Source organism: Hemiscyllium ocellatum, chromosome 28 (assembly GCF_020745735.1).
Source record: "Hemiscyllium ocellatum isolate sHemOce1 chromosome 28, sHemOce1.pat.X.cur, whole genome shotgun sequence".
NCBI classification, from domain to species: domain Eukaryota; kingdom Metazoa; phylum Chordata; class Chondrichthyes; order Orectolobiformes; family Hemiscylliidae; genus Hemiscyllium; species Hemiscyllium ocellatum.
The window spans coordinates 42,527,758-42,549,202 of NC_083428.1; the positions used below are offsets into that span (position 1 = coordinate 42,527,758).

General features: G+C 40.1%; 1 protein-coding gene across 1 annotated transcript in view; it reads left to right on the forward strand.

Annotated features, from left to right (window-relative positions):
- LOC132829239 (ankyrin repeat domain-containing protein 24-like) overlaps nucleotides 1-21,445 on the forward strand; it is an 80,842-nt gene that overhangs the window by 37,233 nt on the left and 22,164 nt on the right. Inside the window, exons 9-16 of the mRNA XM_060846609.1 lie at nucleotides 4,951-5,060; nucleotides 5,678-5,761; nucleotides 8,772-8,879; nucleotides 9,984-10,031; nucleotides 12,704-12,802; nucleotides 13,622-13,685; nucleotides 18,522-18,643; nucleotides 19,780-21,294. Coding sequence (XP_060702592.1) covers nucleotides 4,951-5,060; nucleotides 5,678-5,761; nucleotides 8,772-8,879; nucleotides 9,984-10,031; nucleotides 12,704-12,802; nucleotides 13,622-13,685; nucleotides 18,522-18,643; nucleotides 19,780-21,294 — 2,150 coding nt within the window. The remainder of the gene's footprint in view (nucleotides 1-4,950; nucleotides 5,061-5,677; nucleotides 5,762-8,771; nucleotides 8,880-9,983; nucleotides 10,032-12,703; nucleotides 12,803-13,621; nucleotides 13,686-18,521; nucleotides 18,644-19,779; nucleotides 21,295-21,445) is intronic.

A 21,445-nucleotide genomic window follows, 5' to 3' on the forward strand; every position in this document is an offset into this window, starting at 1 on the left:
GCCAGCATTTATTGTCCATCTCTAATTGCCTAGAGGGCAGTTAAGAGTTAACCACATTGCTATGGGTCTGGAATTACATGTAGGTTTTTCCAACAATCAATAAGTGATTCATAATACTCATTTGACGTATAATTTCATTGAATTCAAATTCTATCACCTGTCATGATGAGATGCGAACCCAGGTCCCAGAACATTAACTGGGTATCTGGATTAACAGACCAGTGAAAATACCACTAGGCCATTGCCTCCCTTTCTGTGGTACTGTTACTTTTCCACCAGTTCTTTCAGTTGATAAAAGTTCCTGCTGTTTTATGTACAAAAATAAGGCAGGGGACAAAAAAAAAGTGTTGAATTTGTCTACTCTTTACCCTCCACAATCTGACTACCATGGACTCTCTGGCAATAAACAAATGAGAAGTTCCCCAAAAGAATGAAACTCTGGGAAATAACCGCAAAAATGTCACCCATTCCACACATGGAACAACTTACATTTATGAAGCATCTTGAAATAATTAAATGCGTCAAGGTGACTTCACAGGAGATTAGTAAAACAAAGTATTGCATTGAATTTCACAGAGAGAGATATGAGATCAGCTGGCCAAAAGCCTGGTCAAAATGTAAATTTTAAAGACATCTCTTAAAGGAAGAAAGCTAAGTACAGAGAGGGAGGGATGTAGGGAGGGAATTCCAGAACTTGGGGCCCAGGTGACAGAAGATTTAGGGATATTGAATCAGATAAGGCAGGAAGCTTGAAGAGTTGTGGAGTTAGAGCAAGTTATAGAGATAGGGAGAGGCAAGACCATAGATGGATTTGAAGTCAAAGATGAGAATATTAAAATTGAGATGTTGATTGACTGGGAGCTAATGTGAGCACTATGATAGGATTTTGCTGAGAGTTTTGACAACTGAGTTTTGGAAGATCTTGAGTTGATGGAGGGTAGAATGTGAAAAAACACTGAAGATTGCATTGGAATAGCCAAGGCTGGTTGTCACTAAGGCCTGAATGGAAGCATCAGCAGCAGATGAGCTGAGACAGAAGCAAACATAGACAGGTAGGAGGCTGGAAGAACACAGCAAGCCAGGCAGCAGCAGAAGGTGAAGAAGTCTAGGTTTCGGGTGTAACCCTTCGAATCAACCTCTGACCAGTCACATTGTGCAGATGATTTAGCCAAAGTTCCATTAACACACCATTATAGAATCATACAATTCAGAAGAGACTATTCAGCCCATTGACACTGCACTGCCAAAATCGTATTCCTACTGACATTAGTCTCTCTTTCATGCACTTTGCCCATAGACCTGAATGTTATGACACTTCAAATGCTCATCCAAGGACTTCCCAAGGTTATGAAGTATCCTAACTCAACCACCCTCTCAGACAGTGCATTCCAGAACCTCATCACACTCTGGGTGATAAAGGCTTTCCTCAAATCTTACTAAACCTACTGCCTATCATTTTAAACTTATGCCTCCTTATTCTTGACCCTTTGACTAATTGGACTAAGGTTTTCTATTGACCCTGTCCATGACCTCATAATCTGAAACACCTCCCCCCCCCAATACCCCATCCCCTAAATCTTCCCTGATGCAAAGAAAAGAGCTCAAATTTATCCAGCTTCCCGCTGTAGACGAAATGCCCCAGCCCAGGCACCATCCTGGTGAGCAATCTGAGCAATCACATCCTTTGTACAGTGTGGTGACCAGAACTGCACATAGTATTCCAGCTGTGACTTAAATTAAGTTCTGTATAGCTCTAATGTAACTTCCCTGCTCTTACAACCTATGCCACAACTGTTAAAGGCAAGCGTCCCATATGCCTTCTTTACTATTCTATTAGCCTGTCCTTCTACCTTCAGGGATCCGTGGACAAGCATCCCAAAATCCCTCTGTTCATCTGAGCTTCCTAGAGTTTCCTCCCATTGACATTAAACAGGAGAGAGGAGAGTTGAAGTTGAGGCTGAACATTTGTTTTTAGGATATTCCCTTCCTCTCTGTGAAGTTATATTTAAAGATGAGAAATGTTGATGTTTTAAACCTGTTTTAACCTGTGATGAGATTTTACTTTATATCAATCTCATATCGATTTTATGAGTTACTGTCACAATGTAGAGCATTACTCCAGCGAGGAGATAATATTCCCTGTTCACAAATGCATGTTAACATTCTTGTGCAAGAAAATTTGTTCACATGGTACAGCTTTTAGTGATGCCATGCAGACTGATCTCTGAGGGCAAGAGCCATTGAGGACTCTACATCTCCAGACATCCATGCATAAGAATATTGGCTGGAGGTAACATGGGAGATAGCCAATGGTGCGGTCTAATGGAGGGCATCCTGATTTTCCCTCCTGGATCAGCACAATGTTTCTACATTATATCGAGACTGAAATTGGGACCTCAAATAGTACATTTTTTGTACATAGAAAAATTATACTATGTTCTATGTACATGGGTATACATAACTAGTGGCCTCCCACTGTGGCACTGGGCCCAGGAATACTGTACAGTTATCCTGCCCATGAGTGATTTTGATTGCGGGGTGCTATTTCATATCCTGCATTTCATAGAGTTTATTTCTGTCTTTGATTTATTCCTCAACAGAACCAGAATTAAGGAGGAGGCAACATCAGGTAAGGGAACTGGACTTGAGATTATCAATAACCCTGTAACTGACCAGAAACAACCCAAGCAGAAGCTTCTGATCTGAGCCACACTGGACATACATCCACAACGTTTTCCATCTTTGTACAAAATTAAAATACGGAGGTGTAACTTTACTTCAAAAGTCCCATTTACAGAATTTTTTACTCCCATTGCATGCCGTAAAATACAGATATTGCTATTAAATTCAGTAAATGTAATTATTTAAAAATTTCAAATCTAACATTGATAGACTTGGAGCATGAAGCTATTAAGTTTCACAGAGACAAAGCAGGTAGATGGAATAAAATAAAGACTAGTCATGATCTCGTTCAATGGTGCAAGGCTTGAGGGGCTGAATGGCCTTCTCACCCAGTTCCTATTTTCCTTTCTCCTGATTAATTCTTCCTTTGATTGTAGATCCTCTTGCCTGGAGATCTGTGGTCATGGCATGGCACACTTGTCCGTCAAGCACCACCCTCCTACATCGACCGTCTGCACCCACTTTGTGACATCCGTCATCTAACTAAGCCCCTCTTTCGGCTGTCCTCCACTTTGCCCATGTGTGATACCATCCACTCCAATCTTCACTCTAATTTCTTCGAATATGTTCCTTCACAATGCCATTGTTTTTATCTTTTTTTTCCTATTCATTTTCAATCCATATTCCAGATGCTGCTTGATCTCCAAAATTAGGTACAGCCCTTTAATTTGAAGTATATCCTTTTTATTTCTCTTTCATCCTGGTGCTCACTGTTTATGCCATTATAAACTATGGATAAGTCTCACCTCATTTACAGTCAATGTCAAATTTCAGCAACACTATCATTCGAGTCACAATATTTTGAACAAATCTCTGAAGTTTATTTAGGAGCAGTCCAGGTATTTTCATCGCTTTATTTTTGGGTTTGTTGTAAACTAATTGATAAAGGTTGATCACTACATCTGGAATTATCCATTTTACCTCATTTCCCTTTTCCTCTGGATTTTTTTGTCAACCTTCAGGAACTTTCTCTTCCCAAATCTCTCCTTCTGTTCTTGTCTTTTATCTTCCCAAATTTCTCACCCATGTGTATATACGGAATGCCAGCACTCAGTGCTTCTCTCACAAAGATAATGAGAAGGGGATTCTATTTGATAATTCCACATATTAAATGCAGCCTCTACATTGCTTAGAGAAAAAAAACACATCAAAGTCCGTCCAGTTCTGCTTCCATCATCCAAGTAGTCAAATGCTGCATTGAAAATGCCATTGTTTACAATATAACAATCTGATCAGTTGATTCACAACAGGTATAATGTGAGGAAAAGTCCAGTGGGTTACCATATGGTTGATTCAGACAGTCCAGAGTTTATGGGCCTCATATAAAATTACCCTTAATCATTCATTACTGCAGCCTGATAACCACATGAAAGCCCATCCAGTAGTTATTACCCTCTGTGTTAATGGTCCAACAGAGATCGATTTTGAAAGGCAGTGAGCAATTGCAGAGGAGTCCATTTGTAGAATTTGTAACAACCACACTCCTTGTGGAAAACTGGGAGCACTCTTAATCCTTTTGATTCAAACAAAATGTGGCAAATAAAATTCCCGAACCTTTTCCAAGGTGGTTCCCACTTTCTGATTCTAATGGGCATAGTCTGTGTATCACCCGTTTGAAACAGGCAAGGCAGGTTCCTCTTTACAGACCCCTGAAAATTGAAAGAGGCATGATTTCAGTATCAATGGAGTATGACATTGTCTCGTATTAGTGTGGTATACATGAGGTAGTTTGGCAATCATCTCAGAATTGATGTGCTTAGAGCAAGTTATTGGATATTAATTTGGCTTTTCTTATAATTGAGAGAGATGTCAGCACCGCAGATTGGAGCTTTGCTTTGGGCCTGCGGAATCCCAAATGGAGCAGGCTCCATGGAATTACCTTGGAAATTAAGATTCTGATGGGCAATTCCCCTGAGTTTGGAATCCTCAAATAAAACCCATAAACACTGAAATATATGCAAGGTTATAAAGATAGACCACCTTTTATCCAAAATTCAAAACACTCCAAAATCTGAAGGTCTTTTTGTGAAGTTTTCTCATTAACAAGATTGTTTGGCATGCAAACAGTTAACCCAAGTCAACACCCACTCGATGCATGTTGCTCAGATACGATGTGGAGGGGTGTGGCCAAGCACTGGCAGGCCTCGATTCTGTTTCAATGCCCCATTTGACTTTAGTGAGTCATGCTCCTCTGATAAGATAATACTTTTGATAATGCATCTTCATTACAGCATGCTACTTTCACCAATTGGTTCTCACATTCTACAGGTTTTGTTAAAAGAGAAAACCACGAGCCCCCGAAAGAGGCAAGCCCCCTTGCCACCTGGCACCCCCTCTACTCAGGTAATGGGAACTTACTCTTCAACTACAAAGAAGCAGTAAAAATTCAGATAAAGTTAGTTTGCTGTCTGAGCCACAAACAGAATCCAAAGACCAACTTCACTCATAGTTGAAAAGATTAAAGCTTCTGAAATATGTTCCAAGTTAATATGTATGAGATAAGGTAAAAATAATGTTTTATTACTTTAGGATTCTCCAAATGGTATTGTGCAATGTTGTGTGTAAAATGGACCATGGGGAATTGGCCTTGTTTCTCCAGCGGACTTTACCACTTGTCAAAATTCTGTTGGAAATTCTGGATGAATAGATTTTAGAATTTTGGGAATAAATCTAGTGAAGGTGTTGAACTCGAAGGTTGTCATATGTAACATTCATAGTAAACGTTTCGAGTCCAAATGAGTGTTTGAAATGAAGAAGAGTCCTATTAAAACATTAACTCTTTTTCTGTCTCCACACATGCTGCCAGACCTGCTGAGTTTCTTCAGTATTCACTTGTTGGAAATATCTTTGAGTGGGCTGTGATGGTTGCAGACTGTGGGTGAGGATGGGGTGCTGGTTGAGGGGTAATAGAATGGAAGACAGAAACAGATGAGTCATTTCTGATTCACAGTTGCCATTTGTTGCTGTAAAACTGAACCATTCATTCTGATTCCAGAGTCCCTCTCAATCCTGCGAATTTCTCTCCACTGGTGAATCGACAAGTCCATCTTACTCTTCAACAGAAACACTCACACCAAAGGTAAGTTCATCCCATTCACTCATTTCCCCCTTCTAAACAAATAAAATAAACAAGACCCTCACCCAGTGAGACCTGTCCCTTGTTTGCTGGTCAATCCATTTATACCTGCTGATGACCACTGTGCCATATTGAGCCACATGGATGCTCAGGTGCCAGACCACAAAACCACCAACCATTTTATGTCAATAGGATTCCCTCAACTCTAATGCTAGAAAGTCACACCCTTCTTCAGGGGTTGGGTGGTATTGACTTTTGTTTTTAGTTTGGCAAATGCAAATGCCAGTAAGTTAAGTGCTGATGTCTTCACCTTTTGAGTTGAAGCTGAGTAAACTGCCATTGGTCTGTAGCAGGAAGAACCATTATCCCTTTGCAATGTGCAGCACTGAGGTAGAGATTGGCCGTGTCGGTGCCATGATTTGGCCTGAGGCAAGAACCACTCTCGTTGTGGTAGTTCAAAGCTTGCCATTCTACAGATGGGGGTTGTCACATGGAACCTTTCAACGTTTCCCACTCCTTGATCCAAAGGGAGTCTGCTGTGGGATCTTGCTCAGGATGGGGTACCCAGATGGAAAGTGGGCAGTAAGTGGATTGGACATGTTGTCATGGAGTGGGTTTGTGAGGTCCACCATGGATTGTTTTAAACAGGTTTTGGGTTTTAATTAGTCAGCAGATATGTGGGTGGGTGGGTGATGTTTGCAAGGACAGGAAGTCAGGATGAGGGGTGTTACATGGATGAGGGATTGGATATAAAATAGAAGCAATGCTGAGTGGAGGACCGAGGGAGTGCAATCTTTAGAAATGCTGCTGTTAAGTCAAGAATGCAGGGCAGGTATCCTGACCAAGAATTATCCCTCGACCAATACCATCACATTATCTGGCCGTTTATCTTATTGTTGTTTGTGGAACTTTGCAATATATAATATTCACTATACTTCACAAAGTACCTTGTTGGTGATAAAGTGTTTTTGAACATTCAGAAGTTCTACTTAAATGCAAATTCTAAACTTTTAATGGACAGCTATCAAAAAAATGTAAATCAAAAGCAAACAGTTGAATATTCAGAAAATAAAAGGGCAGAAAGAGAATGGAAAAGATGAGAGATTTTGGGAGGACTGAAGTACAGGACTGTTGACAATGTTACACAATTTTTCTCAACAAGCTGTTTGAATTACTCATTGTTGGTGTGGGTTGACACATGATGGAATCTATTTGTATGGTCACCATATAAAGGTGATGTGGGACTGAACCGTGAGTCCTTACATGGAGGAATATTTAAATGGTGCTAAGGGCACAATCTTGAGGCAGGTATCTTGATAGAGTCATAAAGGTGTACAGCATGGAAAGAGACCCTTCTGTCCAACTCGTCCATGCCAACCAGATATTCAAAATTAATCTAGTCCCATTTGCCAGCATTTGGTCAATATCCCTCCAAATCCTTCCTATTCACGTATCCATCGAGATGCCTTTTCACATTGGAATTGTACCAGCCTCTACACTCCTTTTAGCACCCTTTGCATGAAAGTGCTGCCCTTCAGTCTCTTTTATATCTTTCCCCTTTTACCTAGTTTTGGACTCCCCTACCCTGGGAAAAAGAACTTGGCTATTCACTCTATCCCCTTCTGATTTAATAAACCTCTATAAGGTCACCCTGTTTAAGTCATCTGATGCTCCAAAGAAAACAGCCCCAGCCTATTCAGCTTCTCCCTATAGCTCATACCCTCCAATCCTGGCAACATCTTTGTAAATCTCTTTTGAACCCTTTCAAGTTTCACAACATTCTTCTATAGCAAGGAGACCAGAATTGAATGCACTGTTTGGCCAGTATCCTTCCAAACTCTTCCTATTCATATATCCATATGTTCATATATACAGGAACAATGTCCTGTACAGCCACAACATGACCTACCAACTTCTATACTCAATGCACTGACCAATAAATGCAACCATAGCCTTCACATGGTGAAACTGGAAATCTGAATGGGAGTGGGGGTGGGGTGTCTTTCAGGGACAACTGGGCATGAGTAATCACACATTCCCCAGCTTTGTATATTCAAAGGGCTAAGTCGGTTGTGTGGTGGAAGGGGGCAGGAAGTCACTGATTTCGCATTCCCTTCATTGGCAGCAAAGATCTGGGCACTGAATTCAACAGCATTTTGGACATCCATTCCTGTGGTCTGGTAGTGAGGAGGATTCTGAACTGCTGCTGCTGTCCTCTGCCCACCGCCCACCTTGCAGCTCCCCACTGCCCTCCCTCGCCTGGCCCCACCGCACCCTGAGATCCCTGGACCGCCACCACATGAGCTCAGTACAACAGCTGACTCTCCTTTCGTCGGTCCCTCGAAGCTCCCTAGACAAGAAAGTTAGCTTGTCCTCACTCCAACCTGCTGTATGCCACCTTTAACTGAATGGGAGGTTGTGAAGTAATGTGTTCCTCATTTCGCTGCTGACTTTTGGATAGAAATGGCATGCAGAGATATGGGGAAAAGGCAGGCGATTGACTAAGAGAGTGGAGCCAGTGCAGGCACAATGGGCGGAAATGCCTCGTCCTGTACCGTAACAGTTCAGTGATGTTGTGACTTAATTGCAAAGGCACAATCTATTGTTTTTAACAAGTAATGAAAACGTTCATGCATTAACAATCGGTTCCCATCATTTGCCAACTGACACCAACTTACTCCCCAATTTCCATCCAGATTTTGGGAATCTTATATTTCACCTTTTACACAGCAGAAGCCTGCATCATTTCCTGCCTCACTCGATTTCACTGTTAGATTGGCACTGTTCGAATGCCCACGTGGTCAACGTTGCTGCTTGGTGACCTCAGAACACCTATTCACCAACACGTTTGGCCAATGTCTACATGGGGATGTTAAAGACAATTAGATAGAGGGTGAAGATGGAGGAGATGAGGGGAGGGTCAGCATGGAGGGACTGTAGATGAGGTAAGCCTGGTACATATTCCAGAGGTGCACACATCCTTTGCTTCACCCGCCCTCTGTCTGTTTGACAGGATGATCAGAGACTGAGTGGGGAGATTGAGCTGCTTCAACAAGAGAGGCAACATCTACTGCAGACCATTAACAACCTGGAGCAACTCGTGGACAAGTGCCAACGGGAGGTAATACTTCCATCATCGTCTACCTGAATGCAAGGAAGACAGTGCCTGGTTTTGTCATTAATCCAACTGCAACCCTTGGGGATGCTGTCAGAAAATGCTTGTCCTTTGTTAGAAAGAATTAAGAAAGTCTTAGAAAAACTATTAATTACTTGAACCCCAAGTAAGTTTCTTATGGAATCTTAGGGGCAAATTTTCATTCTAAGTGATTGGTGGACTATATCAAGCAACATGTCCCGTTGCCCATTCTCAGCTGGCATCATGCTGATTATGTTCTACCAGCCCATGCTTACAATGCTCAAAAATGTTTATCTGCCAAAAGACGTTATTCTACCAATGGAAATTATTCAATAAGTAATCCGAATTGTGCCAAGAATCAGACCAGAAACCAAATTAAGATCATCAGTGGGGCTCGGAGTGTGATGCTTTTGAAGCTACACATGTAAATACATAGGACCTTATTTAAAGTGGACACAAAGCATTTGTATATGCATTGCACATTTTCCAAGAAATGGGGTTGTGGAGGCAACTAATCTCTGCTGCATTCCCAAAGCAACACCCGGACCAATCAGAATCTATGTTATTGGTATGTGTGAATTAGGATTTACAGGTAACTGTTCTTGCTGCTCTCTAATGGCATCCTCTTCTCATGCAGCATAAAATGTTGTCCCTTAATTCAAGTCTTCTTCAGGTGTCCTAGTTCTGATGAGTCCCAGATGAAACGTCAAATTCCAGTCTCATTTTAGCAAGGTTGAGCTAAGGTTTAATCTGCTCATATTTCATGGGCCACTATCCCAAATAAGTCCCGTTCTGGGATAATCCCAAATCTCCAGCTCTGAGTAGAAGACAGTTGTCCAGGATCCTGTTAAGCAGGGGAGTTTATCAGAAGTTTAAAATTCCCTGGCAATTCCCATTTGGAAGTCAGGACTTCCCACTAGATTCCAATGCCCATCTTCAATCATACACCTGATCTCTGACAATCAAGAAACTGAAAGATTTGACCTCATGTTTTTACTTAACAGTATGCCTGGTTTGACACATTGGCTGTGGTATACCTGTGACATGGGAACTTTTTAATAAAACATTTGGCATTCCATTTCATTTCAGAAAGTGCTGATTGCAAAAGATTGTGGAATCCAGAAATTCGAAAATCAGGTACTTCAATTTGTAATCTAATTTCTTCCATGATTTGAAGGTGCCAGTATTGGACTGGGGTGGACAAAGTTTTAAAACCACAACACGAGGTTATAGTCCAACAGGTTTGTTTGGAACCATTAGCTTTGAGTGCTGCTTCTTCATCAGGTGTTTGTGGAGTATAAGATCGTAGGACACAGAATTTATATCAAATGTTTACAGTGTGATGTAACTGAAATTATATATTGAAAAAGACCTTGATTGTTTGTTAAATCTCTCATCTTTTAAAATGACCATGTTGGTTTCAGTTCTTTCATATGTAAATCCCAGAACTTTTTTAGTTACATTCTCAAGTGAACTTTGACAATTGGTGTCATGTTGGCCCAGATAATGCATTGAAGGTGTGAGCTGCCCTGTGTGAGGTAGTCTGTGCCCCAATGTTCTGACTGATTCTAATCTAGTAAAGGGATTTACAGAATCTTACATGGATTCATGCAGTTTTTGAGCAAAACAAAATGTAATTCTCCAAGTACAAATTCACCCCACAAACTTGTGTGTGTGTGTGTGTGTGTGTGTGAATTTGTACTTTAAACTACATGTTATTTTGCTCAAACTGCATGAATCCATGTAAGATTCTGTAAATCCCTTTACTAGACTAGAATCAGTCAGAACCTTGGGGCACAGACTACCTCACATCCTCAATGGGCCAACATGGCACCTACTTTTAAAGTTCACTTGAAAATGTAACTTTAAGAAAGTTCTGGGACTTACATATGAAAGAACTGAAACCAACATGGTCACTCTGAAAGATAGAGACTTAGCAAACAACCCAGGTCTTTTTCAATATATAATTTCAGTTACATCACACTGTAAACTTTTGCTATAAATTCTGTGACCTACAATCTTATACTCCACTACCACCTGATGAAGGTTCAGTGCTCTGAAAGCTAGTGCTTCCAAATAAACCTGTTGGACTATAACCTGGTGTTGGGTGATTTTTAAGTAATTTCTTCCACTCATTCTGTCTCACTGTTCATTCAAAGTTGGATGGCAATTAGTTTGGAAAGAGTGAGTTACTGTTGTCCACTTGTGTTAATTAGAAGTTTAAATTAAAGATAATCCAAGTTTGTTCACACCAAGAAAACAGTTTTATTCTATCTACTGAATACAGAATTAGAACTTAAGAACAGAATACTTAGGAGCAGAAGCAGACCATGGACTCTACTCTGCCATTCAATGATATCATGGCTGATCTGATAGCCTTCAACATCACTTTCCTACCTTCTCCTGTAATTGATTCCCTTGTTGATTAAAAATCTATCAGTCTCAGTCTTGAATATGCAAAATGACCCAGTCTCAACAGCCTTCTGTGCTAAAGAATTCCATAGATTCACTGCTCTCTAAGAGAAGAAATTCCTCTCTATGTCTGTCTTTAATAGGCTATTCCTAACTCTGAGATTACGCTCTGTGATCTGAGATCTTTTCACAATGGGAAATAACCTTTCCATGTCTACCTTATCAAGTCTCCTAAGAACCCTGTATGCTTCAATAAGCCCACCTCTCATTCCTTTGAACCCCAGTAAGTACAGGCTACTCAACTTGTCCTCATGAGACAGTCCCTCCACACCCAGAGTCAGCATAGTGAACCTTCTCTGGACTACCTCCAATGCCAGTAGATCTTTCCTTAGACAAGGGGACCAAAATTGTTCACAGTATACCAGTTATGGTATAGCTAGTGCCTTGAATAGATTTAGCAAGACCTCATATTTTTCTACCTTATTCCCTATGAAACAAAAGCCAACATTCCAACTGCCTTCCCTGTTACCTGTCGAACTTGGGTGCAAGCTTTTTTCTGATTCATGCACGAGGACTCCCAAATCCCTCTATTCTGTATCAGATCAGCCATGATATCATTGTATGGCAAAGTAGAGTCAATGAGCTGAATCGTCTACTTCTGTTCCTAAGTCTTATGCTCTTACATTCTAATTTTGTATTCATTAGTTGGAATAAAACTGTGTTCTTGGTGTTCTGTACATTTCTGCAGTCTTTCTCCATTTTTAAATAAGATTCAGCTCCTTTGTTCTTCCAGCTGAAATGCATGATCTCGCATTAAGCTTGATAATTAACAGGAATAGAATGTTTTTTCTGAATTTCAACAAGGAACAGGGTGCATATTGAAGGAGCAAAAGCAATCCATATTTAATTTGCAATAGCAGTTCCTTTGGTTCTGTTAATGTTGAAATACTTGCATGCCACCAGAATTTAACTATGTAATAATATCAAACCACATTAAACATTTAATGACTCAATGCATCTGAGAAAGTTTCTGCTTTGTCTGTGAAACTATTGATTTCTAGAAAAGAGCAGGGGTTCTTTATTTATTGACAGACTTCACTAGCATATGGCATTAAGCAAGAGAAAATACAATACTTGGTAGATTTCATTAGCATATGAAAAAAATTAGTTTGTAATGCCAAAAGACTCTACTGTTCTAACAGGAGATTGGCAGAATTCAATGGAAATTCAGAGTTGGTGTCTGCAAACTGTGTCTTTCTGTTAGATAACAACATTTAGGATTTGGCATTCTTTCCAATGGCCTTTGATTTTTGAAGAGGAGACTATATAAGAACTTTCAAAGTTAAACATAATCTAAATCTCTTCTGTCTTATTAACAAGTTTGGTAATGTTCACAGATCCAGGAGCTCACAAGCAAACTAACTGAGAAAGAGAAAGTTCATCAAGAATTTATCGAGCAGATTGAACTCTTACAGGGCAGGCTGTCTTTGTATGAGGTAAATCATCCATTTAAGTCGATGCAATGGATTAAAACCAGATACCTTTCTTTCAATCATTCTCAGAATGTGGTTTCGTTGCTGAGAGAAGCAATCTTATCCTAAAAGTTTGATAAAGCTGAGTGTCTTGCTCAGTGTGGAACTGGAGTTAGGTATGGGATAGAGCCAGCAGGTTTCTCTTGTGGAAGTTTTGTGTTTTTGTGGCTAAATCCTGCCGAGAAGCCTCAGCATTTCCTGTGGTGATGTCACTTCCTGTTTCTTTCCTCAGGGGGTGGTAAATGACATCATCAACCCAAAGAAACCCAAACATATAAATAGAAAGCAGGAATTTTCAGCAGTGCTTCACCTGAGGCCCACTGAAGATGTTACCTAGTAGGGTGACGAAACGTCTGGAAATGAACCGTCAAGCTCAGTGAGCAAACCTACGTCCAGAGCCTCACCCTGAGCTACAAATCTTCTCATTAGTCAACCTCTCCTGATCAGAAATCTCTGGATACCTGGGTTCAACCTTATGAACCACCACCTGTCTATTAGAACATCTTCCTTGTTCACCTTCCTCAACTGTCTGAAAATGTTACATTGTACTGACAGGATCTCACAAGGCAGTTTATATTCACTGTGTTACACGGGAAATATTTTCATTGAACCAATGCAGGCTGACATCACAGCTGATTAGTGTATGATAAATGGTAGTTAGATTAATAACCATTAATCTGTTCTCAGTAACGTTGGGGAGAGATTGATAATAGCCAGGACAACAGGTGAGATGCAGATTATCGAGAGGTCTCTTTTCTAACTGAACCACTTTCTAATCTCCAGGGCAAACATCAAGAGGACAGTGAGAGTGAATTCACGGTTGAAGAAATGCTCAACAGTTTCCCAGGTACAAATTCAGCCATGTTTTTGCATCCATTGTGACTATGTAATCAAGTGAATTTACGAGTTTTGATAATGCACAGAATTATTAAAAGCATCAACTTTCAAAAATACATTTAAATTCAATTCATTCCTAAATCTAGAATTAAAAGTTAGTGTCAGGAATGGTGACCTTCAGACTGTCATCAATTGTTGTGAAAATCTGTTCTGTTCACAAATGGCTTACAGGGAAGGAAATTTATCTAGTCTCACTTAGATGCGACCCTAAATCCACAGGAATTTTGTTGACTCTGAAATGATATACAAGCCACTACAAAGTTGTACCAAACCACCATAAAGTCAGAAAGGATTGAAGCTGAGTAGATCATCTGGCATCGATGTAGACAACTCTAACCCTTTCCACATTAGAAAGTTGTCCTTAATAACTTCAGGGGCTTGTACCATTATTGGGAGAGATTTCTCAGAGACTGGTCAAACAATAGCCTGACGTAATCTCACTTACTGGATTGTGCCGTACGAGTTATATCACAAACACCACCATGACCATTCTGTTCCACCAGAGTTGATGGTACATTTTTGTTCTGTTGGGATGGCGACACCCAGGGAGTCCTCAACATTAACTCTGAACCCTGAGAAATCATAACGGTATAAGGTCAAATATGGGCAAGGAAACCTCCTGCTGATTTCCAGTTAATGTACCTTTGTACCTTTTTACCCTGAGCTGATGAAGTATGTACTTCTCCAAGTTGAATAGTATCTGGAAAGGTGAAGCAGTGAGGGCATTGGCAATGGCATAGAATGTAGTCTGGTTAGGAACTTCAAAGTCTGTCACCAAGAGTGGTTCTGTCACCAGCATGACCTTTGACCAGGATTGTCATGTCCTAAATAATAAAGGTGCTAGATTAGGTGTGGCACATGACGAGGAACTAGCAAGCGGGAAAAACATATCTTATCAATCCATGTGTCAGGGATCATGATGTTGGTCTTAGAAGATATTGTGTCCTTGGATAGGATCAAGACAGGCAATGAGAGTCCAAGCTATTATGAAAGTTATCCTTTAAATTAGCACTCTGCTCACTATTTACACTTTTGAGCTTGGAACAAGGCCATCTCGCCACAGTGTTTGCCGCCATGTGACCTCTAACATCAGTAAGAATGTAAGCAGACTATTTACACATTTGAGGATTAACCTTTTATTCTGCATCATAACTTAGATCTTTGTCTTCACCTCTGGTTCACCGAAATAAGTGTTGTGTTCGTTTCATCAATCTCCCTTGATTTATCCTCAGCCCTCCCAGAAGAAGTTCAGGATCTCTGTTAACCAGGTTTTTGGTGCATTCAGGAGAGCAGTGATTCAGTCATTCTGAGATTGTCAGCTCTTTATTCAGAAAGCCTTCTGGACAGCTGGTCCATTATATGAGGATCTTTGCCTCATTCTTGTCTCTTTTTCTCCTTGGAACAGAAAGCTTTTTTCATGATAGTGGATATTGCAGATTTATTCCAATGAACTTAAATTTCCTGGCAAGCATACCAGTCTGACTCTTTGCAATATTAAAGTGATCTTGGTATATTCTCAGAAGGATGGTAACTTTGAAGAGTCTCAGAAGGATGAATCTTTCCTTGTAGATTAACAAGTCATCTCTGTTCAAAGCAATATTTGAGAATGAGATTATTAGGAATGTATTTTGCTATCATTTGACATAGTATTGATGAATTTTGAAATGTTCTTCATGTTTTCTGAGCTGTCTGAATTTCTTCTAATCTCTGTTGCTACAGGTAAATATTATGTAAAAGATACAGAACTAAACATCTTCAATAAGGCTCTTGTCCTCCAGTGCTGTGTATTCAGCAGGAATGCATGACATACATCCGTTGTAGTTTAATGTTTTCCTTTGACATTCTTGATTGTAGTATTAAATCTTATTAATCTGCAGTAGAATGTCCGCCACTCTCAACCGTATCTTTTGGCAATTCCTTAGTATTAACAAAGCTACCAATGGTTTGCAGTCTGTTTCAATGTTAAAGTTCAGACCTAAAACCATAGATGTCATTTGAAACTTGTTGCATGTCCAAGTAGGTGCTGGTGCATTCTTTTCAGTTACTGTATATCTTTGCTCCATTTCAGTCAAAGACCTGGACTCATAGTGGACTGGTCTATGTTTTTCAGCTGTCTGGATTTGAAAAACTAATGCTGCTGTTATTGTTGGTAGTTCTGGGTCATAGTGAGTTAGTTGTCTGATGAAGTGAGCATTTCCTTTATTCTGTCAAAGAACTTCAATTAACTTTCATGCCAAAATCATGACCCTGTAGGTGTTGTAGTGGTTTGTTTAGCTTTTCCAGATTTGATTTAAAAAAAACATTTCTATATAGTTAATCATTCCCATGAACCTTTGCAATTCAATAGTCTTGCAAAACAGTGGGAAAGTTTTGATGGATTTAGTGATCTGTGGATCAGCCTTGACAACTGTTGTGTGGACGATACGCCTCAAACATTCAATATAGGCTGTGAACACTCAGGTTTAGAGTTCAAGGTTTGCCTTTCTTCTTGCATGCATTTCAACACTGCTTTCGTTATACCATTTGGATTTCAGCAGATCTTCTCCCTGAAGCTGGTAAATTACTTGCTTATGAAGGTGAAATGTTTCTGCATCCGATAAGAAGATGACTTCTTGATGTATTGCTTGTTCCTCTGTTATTTCTGACAAAGAATCTCCTGTCACAATATTTGGACGTTTCAGAACACAGGGTGTGAGTATTTTTTATGAAATGAGCAAATCTTTGGTCATAAAGAATTTTCTTTCTTGTTCTGAGTAAGAAAAGCTTGGAGTGGTATGGGCCAAATGCAGGCAGGAGGGACTAGTTTAGTTTGGGAACATGGTCGGCATAGACTAGTTGGATGGAAGGGTCAGTTTTCCATGTTTATGATTCTATGATCAGTGTTGGACTTTTTTTTAACAGATCTTGAATGAATTTATTCACCATTGAGAGGTTCACTCAGAATTTCCCCAGTCAGTTGACTATTCCAAGGAACATTTCTGTGTTCCTGACATTCTTGGGTTATGGGAATACTGGAATTGCTGGGGTCCATTATTATACCTTGTTTCTGAATCGTGTGACCCAGAAATTGTATAGTGGACTTGTCAAATTTGCATTTCTAATTCAGTCTTGCTTGCCCAATTGCCTTTAGAACTTGACAGACTTATTGGTCATGTTCTTCCTTAGTAATATCATAGATGAGCACACCCTGTTTTTTTCTCTGTTCATTCATGGGATGAGGGCATCACTGGCTAGATATTTATTGCCCATCCCTAATTGCCAGAGGACAGTTAATAGTCAACCACATTGCTGTGGGTCTGGAGTCTCATGTAGGCCATACCAGGTAAGGATGGCAGTTTCCTTCTCCAAAAGACATTAGTGACCCAACATCCAACAGTAATTTCACGGTCATCATTAGACTCTTAATTTGAGGAATGTTTTAAATTTGAGTTCAAATTCCACAATCTGCTGTGGCAGGATTCTAACCCAGGTCCCCAGTATATAACCTAGGTCTTTGGATTCATAGTCCAGTGATAATACCACTAGGCCAGCACCTCACACTTCGTGGCAAAGCTTTACTTCTCTGTCCTTGAAGATACTGGACATTGTGTATTGGAAAATATTTAGTGCTGAGACAATGCCAAATGGTAGTCAATTTAATTGTGTGATAAATGTGGTCAATAACCATGATACTTGGTCAAGTGAATTCTGCAAGAAACCACTGTGGCATCTAACTTTGTGAGTAAAACACTCTGCCAGTGTGATATCCATGGAAAACGTTGGAGAACTTTCCTTTGAACTGCCTGTTGGGCTATGTTAAGTTGGTATAAAGCCTGATCTCACCTTTTAGAACTATCACTGATCCTGAGTGCCATATTGTTGGCTTTCTATCCAGTAAAATTACTCCTTGATTTATCAACTTAATGAGACATTTTCTATTGAAGAATCTTGTACTGTCTTTGGAGCAAGTAAACAGATGGGATTTGGTATCTAGGAGTAGTATGATTTGGCACTCACTTTTCAGCTTTCCAAGTCTTCGGAACAATGTTGTGAATTCAAACTGAAAAACTGTCTCATTCACTTAGCTTTGTGATAAAGAACTACAATAATCTGTCCTTTGACTTCTAATCTGTGTCCCCTGACCTTTTAATGTTCCTGAGCTTCCGGGCAGTGCTAGTGGCATCTCTGGGAGTGGCAATATTTGCCATTGAAAGTCCTTTGTGCTTCCCATGTTGTTCTGTTTCCTATTTCTTCCAAAATCTACGTGTTCTCAAAGTCTATGTTGCTTCTGAGTTAATTCCTGTAACCCTTATTTCCTTTCCATTTCTCTTTGCGATGAGTACTGCTTTGTCACTCAATCTTTGTTGTCTGTGCATTTTCCAAACTCTTGGCAACAGTTTGCCTGCTTTCACCATGGGTTGGCTTGGAGGTGATCATGAAAGAGATTCTGATATCAAGGTTTGGTCTGTCCTCTATCTCTGGCTCAGTTTGTCCCACTCCCCTTAGTGCTTGCTCGACTGGTAAACCTTGTCTGCTCTTCTCTACCAATAATCTGAATATACACCTGATAAAGTAATTCCAAATCTTTATTCACACAATGTATATAACTATCATCCTAGTTAGAACCAGGTCTCTCAGTCTCCTGCTTAGACTTACGCTATGCTTACATCATCAGCTACATCACTGGCTGATTTACAATCACCTGTTAGTCCACAATTGCCTTCTCTTTGTTTCAGTTTTGGAATTGAATAATCCTTTAAACCGTTTTATTCCACTGCTCACTGTTGCTGAATTGTACTGTTTTCAGGGATTGAGAAGTTATGTTCGAAAAAGGGTACGGACATTTCTAGTGAGGAGTGGCTTGTGTCACTGCAGAGTCAAGTGCAGTCACTGACCAGGGAAAACCAAGAGCTACAAGGGAAGTTGCAGGTAACAAACCCTCATTCCATGGGCCTTGATATTGAAACCTTACACCATACATGAGAAAGGACTGAATGAAAGAGTTAAAATGAAAGGGGAGGGATGTGTAACAGACCTATGATGTATTCACTTTTTGACCTTTCAAACCAGAGGTCATTAGGGCTGTCATGAATAGCTGGGACATTTTAATCCTGTGTTTAAATTGAGGTTCTATATTAAGAGTCTGACAGATGAAGGAGAGAGAGCAACATTTAAGGTATGCAGAGTAGCTCATTGGGATGGAATAGTGCTTAGACCATGCAAATCAGTCTTGCAAAACTTGTAGCTGTGTTACATTGAAAAACAAAGATTTGTATTTGTAAGGCACTTTTCATTGGCCATTTCAGAGTTCCTTACTGCCAATGAAGTGTGAACAATGGAACAATAAAATAAAGTTGGTGTAGGCACTTTCAATTAAGTCATTCAAGAGGGCTTTAGGTGATTAAATAGAAATAATCCGCAGGATTGTGGGAACTGGGTAGGAGGATGGCACTAATTCACAACGTTCATTCGGAGAGTTGGTGCAGTCAAAATGGGCCAAATGGCTACCTTCTACACAGTAACAATTCTATGATCCTGTGAAGTACTTTATAAAGTGCAGTCATCATTGTCATGTAGAAAACATGGTAATCGACACGCCCAGAGCAAGCTCCCACAAACAGAAATATGATCACGACTTGATAGTCTGGTCTTTGTAATGTTGATTAAGGGATAGTCAGAATACAGTGGATAACTCGCCTGCTGTTCTTTGAAATTTTACAGTGGGTTCTTTTAAATCTCCCTGTGCCGGCAGATGAAGGTTCAGGTTGACATCTCATCTATAAGACATCACCTTTAACAGTGATGTACTCCCTCGGTGCTGCACTGTAGAGTGGCAGCCTTGATTCCACTTGATATCTGAGTGGGACTTGAACCCAGAGGCAGGCATGCTATCAACTGAGCCATAGCTGACACTTGCAATATTAAATGAATTGTTTCAACAATACCAAGCCATACTAAACATTCTCAGCCAAGATAACTAACATATAGCGCATAATGTTACAAAGTGAATTACTAATTGACATTTCACACCTTCAATTTCATTGGTCTTGCGATTTACGTTTCAGGAGATAGAATCTTTGCAGAAAGAAGGAAATGAAGGAGAACCATCAGGAGGCCTGGATTTTATCCCTGTTTTTCTCTATGATTCCTTGCGAACAGAATTTGAGAAACTGAAGGAACAATATGAACAAGCCCAAGTTATAATCATGGCTGAGGCTAACTCACCCTCCTCTGACAAATTAATCTCAATGGAAGCTTACACACAACTAAAGGTGGAACATGAGCAAAAAGTTCAAAGATTACAAGCAGAGCTTGATGAGTTCAAGTCCAAGTCCTACTCAAAGGGAGGAGATCCATCCAAAGGTGGGGAGTTAGAGGAGGAAGATATGGTGCAACAAGATGTTCAGGAACTCATTAAAAAATTAAAGGAGACCCAGGGAAAATATGAGGCAGCTGTGACTGAGATTGAACAACTTGAAGAGCAGATCCAACTAGGAATTCTTTCTGTGAAAGAAAATGAAGAAACGAGCAAAACAGAGACAATAAAAATGGTCCCTGGAGATGAGCTAGAGAGTGGTGAGATGGAGCTCCTGCAACCAGATAAGGCTGAAGGAGAAGAGGAAAAGAAAGTGAGAGCAATGGAGGAAAAGCTGAATGAAATGGAGAAGCTTCTGTCACAGAGTATCCCTCTTAAGGAGTATAATGAGATGCAAATATCACTAAACACCTCGCTTCAAGAAATTTCCAAAGAGAATTCCCTGCTGATAGAAAGATACAGCAAGGCAGAAGGTGAACTTGAAGATCTGAAGAGAAGTCATTTTGAAGAGTTCACTGTCGATGGAATTGGGCCTTCCATCAAAGCCACTGAACAACTCGAAGAACTGAGCAAAGCCCACAGTGAATTGCAGGAAAAATGCAGAGAACTTCAAACCAAATACAACAAGAAAGTTGAAGAACTCGAGTCCGTACAATCTTTGTCCATTTCAAAGAAGGAGCATGAGGAGGTGAAGGATAAGTTGAGCAAATCTCTCAACGAAGCCAACAAGCAGCTCTCTGATTTAAAGCAAGGGCACGGTGCAATCCAGAAAGAAATTGCAAGGCTACAAGATGAGGTAGAACACCAGAGGATGAGCTCGGTAACATTGGATGAGCATGTGAAAATGAAGGAATCATTTGAGAAATCTCTGCAGGGTACCAAAGAGATGTTGATCAATGTGCAGAATGAATTAGCCATAAAAGAAAAGGAGTTATCCCAGCGACAGGAAGAAAAGGAGACAATGAGAAGCCAAACCATTCAAAAAGAAGAGCATGAAAAGATTAGCACTTCACTGAAGGCTGAGGTAAATTCTTTAATCATTAAATTAAACGATCTGACTAAGAAGCATGAGAAGACCTGCACTGAGGTGTTCCGAGTACAGAGGGAGGCGCTCTTCATGAAAAGTGAGAAACAGGATGCAGAGGAACAGCTGGCCACTGTGCAAAAACAGTACAACAAGTTAAAGACTGAGTCAACGAAGATCATTGAACTGCACAAACAAATTGAGGAGTCTGCTGATCTTGTGAAGGAGAAGGATAGGAAGGTATTGCAGAATTACAGTCTTTAGTGTTGTGGAATTAATATTAACTCTGATCCCTCTTAGATGCTTTTGTACTGCATTATACAATTTAATTACCAATCTTTTTCAGTCTTATTGTTCACTGATGTGTGGAATAATGCTGGTTTCTTAGTAA